The following is a 1,641-nucleotide window of genomic DNA, read 5'->3' on the forward strand; positions in this document are numbered from 1 at the left end:
TTAGTGTTCACGGCAGCGTCTATTTTTGCATCCATAGGAATTCCAAAGTGAGAGTTTGAGAGTTCTCGGCCAAGTTGGTACTAGCGTGAAGTCTGGGTAGTTCACTTTATAGATTCTATCGTCAACGAATAGAATCAAGTGTTCGGATGGAGTTTGATACGCGGCTGAAATGCGCGTGAAGTTTGAATGAATGAATGGCATGTAGTGTGAAAGCAGCAGAGGTTCTCTGTAGGTCTTTCCATCTATGTCAATCACCCATATGTGTTTTCCGTACGCTACGTACATTCGTTGTTCCAACAGTAATATCACATCAACACGTTTCAAGGCGCACAGATCCGGTGGAACGCTTGGTGTTGGTTGCGGTGGTGGTGGCGGTCTGGGAGTCGTTTTCGGTAACACGTCGGTATCCGTAGCGCCGTATAGATTTTGTATGTTTATAATGTCCTCGTTGTTTAGTGTGACAGGAAAAGTATTGTCAGGTATGAATGAATACATTATCGACGTAGTGTCATGATTATGATCTAGCCCTAACGAATGACCGATTTCATGAGTCAACACGTACAGCAAATTATATTTGTTCGGTGGACCCATATCTAGATATATATGCCACTGTTCCATCGTGTCGACGTGAACCTCCGACGTGAAATCCGACGCTCCATTGGGATAGAACGCGTGAGCCAACGTGCCGCCGGGACCGTCCAAAACGCTCGAGCACAATTCACCGTTTCGACGATCGAGGAACATATGATGGCCTTCGCGCAACGATATCAGAATATTTGGGTTTTCAACAGCACGTTCAAATGTTAGCGACGAATGTTTCTGCCACAAATCGAATGCTGCCTGAGTTGTATCCAAGAGCGCTCTGTTGGCCAAGTAAAAATTCCACGTTAAGTGTCGTTTCGGCCACTTACGTATAACTTTGCCCTCTCCGAAATTCAATATGTCACGTAGACCGCATCGCGGTTTACTCATCAGGCTTAGAGTTGCGTTGTCCACTTTACCAGTAACAGGTAATCTGTAGTATTCTTGAAAGAGGTTGATAGCGTGTCGAAGAACCAGCTGATCTTCACTAGTGGCAAACGTATCCATCTTCTCGTTCAAAAAACCGTATTTCTGCAGATATCGTATCGCCACTTCATTGTTTTCCTTGATGACTTTACACTTAGCGACAATATACACACATATAAGCATCGTAGCTACTGTACAGGTAACTATGATGCGTGCGAACATTGTGGTCATTGTGAAGAACCGGTGCAAACTCGAATGATGAAATGTACATGCCTCGCGGTGCAAACTCGAATGATGAAATGCGCATCTCGCGATGACCTTTTATTAGGTTAGGGTTGGGTTAGTATTAGAGTTAGTGGGCGTGACTCGCAGAAGGGCCACCGGGCCCATGTGCCAACCCCACCTCCTCGTGGTGTGAGTCGGTAACACAGGAGTACCCCTCCTGTGGCTGACGGGGCTCTGGCTTCGCGCAGGGTGCACGCACCGGTGTGTATACCTGGATACCTAGACGGGAAGGATTGGGTCCCGCCGCTTGGTGCTGCGGTCACGGCCGAAGAATGAGGTGGACAATAGTCGTAATTCCTCCTTAGTAGGTCGGGGGCAGGAATGTCCTAAAGCCGCGGCCCTCGCCTG

The 1,641-nt window shown here is 47.6% G+C and overlaps 1 protein-coding gene across 1 annotated transcript; it reads right to left on the reverse strand.

The window, feature by feature from the left end:
• LOC105557264 (matrilysin-like) lies at positions 1-1,239 on the reverse strand. Its single transcript, XM_012004452.1, has one exon. It carries the CDS (start codon positions 1,237-1,239, stop codon positions 1-3), a length of 1,239 nt encoding a protein of 412 aa, XP_011859842.1.
• Positions 1,240-1,641: the final 402 nt, after the last annotated feature.

This window comes from Vollenhovia emeryi, unplaced genomic scaffold (genome assembly GCF_000949405.1).
Source record: "Vollenhovia emeryi isolate VEMERY1.0 unplaced genomic scaffold, V.emery_V1.0 DF939541.1, whole genome shotgun sequence".
Lineage (NCBI taxonomy): Eukaryota > Metazoa > Arthropoda > Insecta > Hymenoptera > Formicidae > Vollenhovia > Vollenhovia emeryi.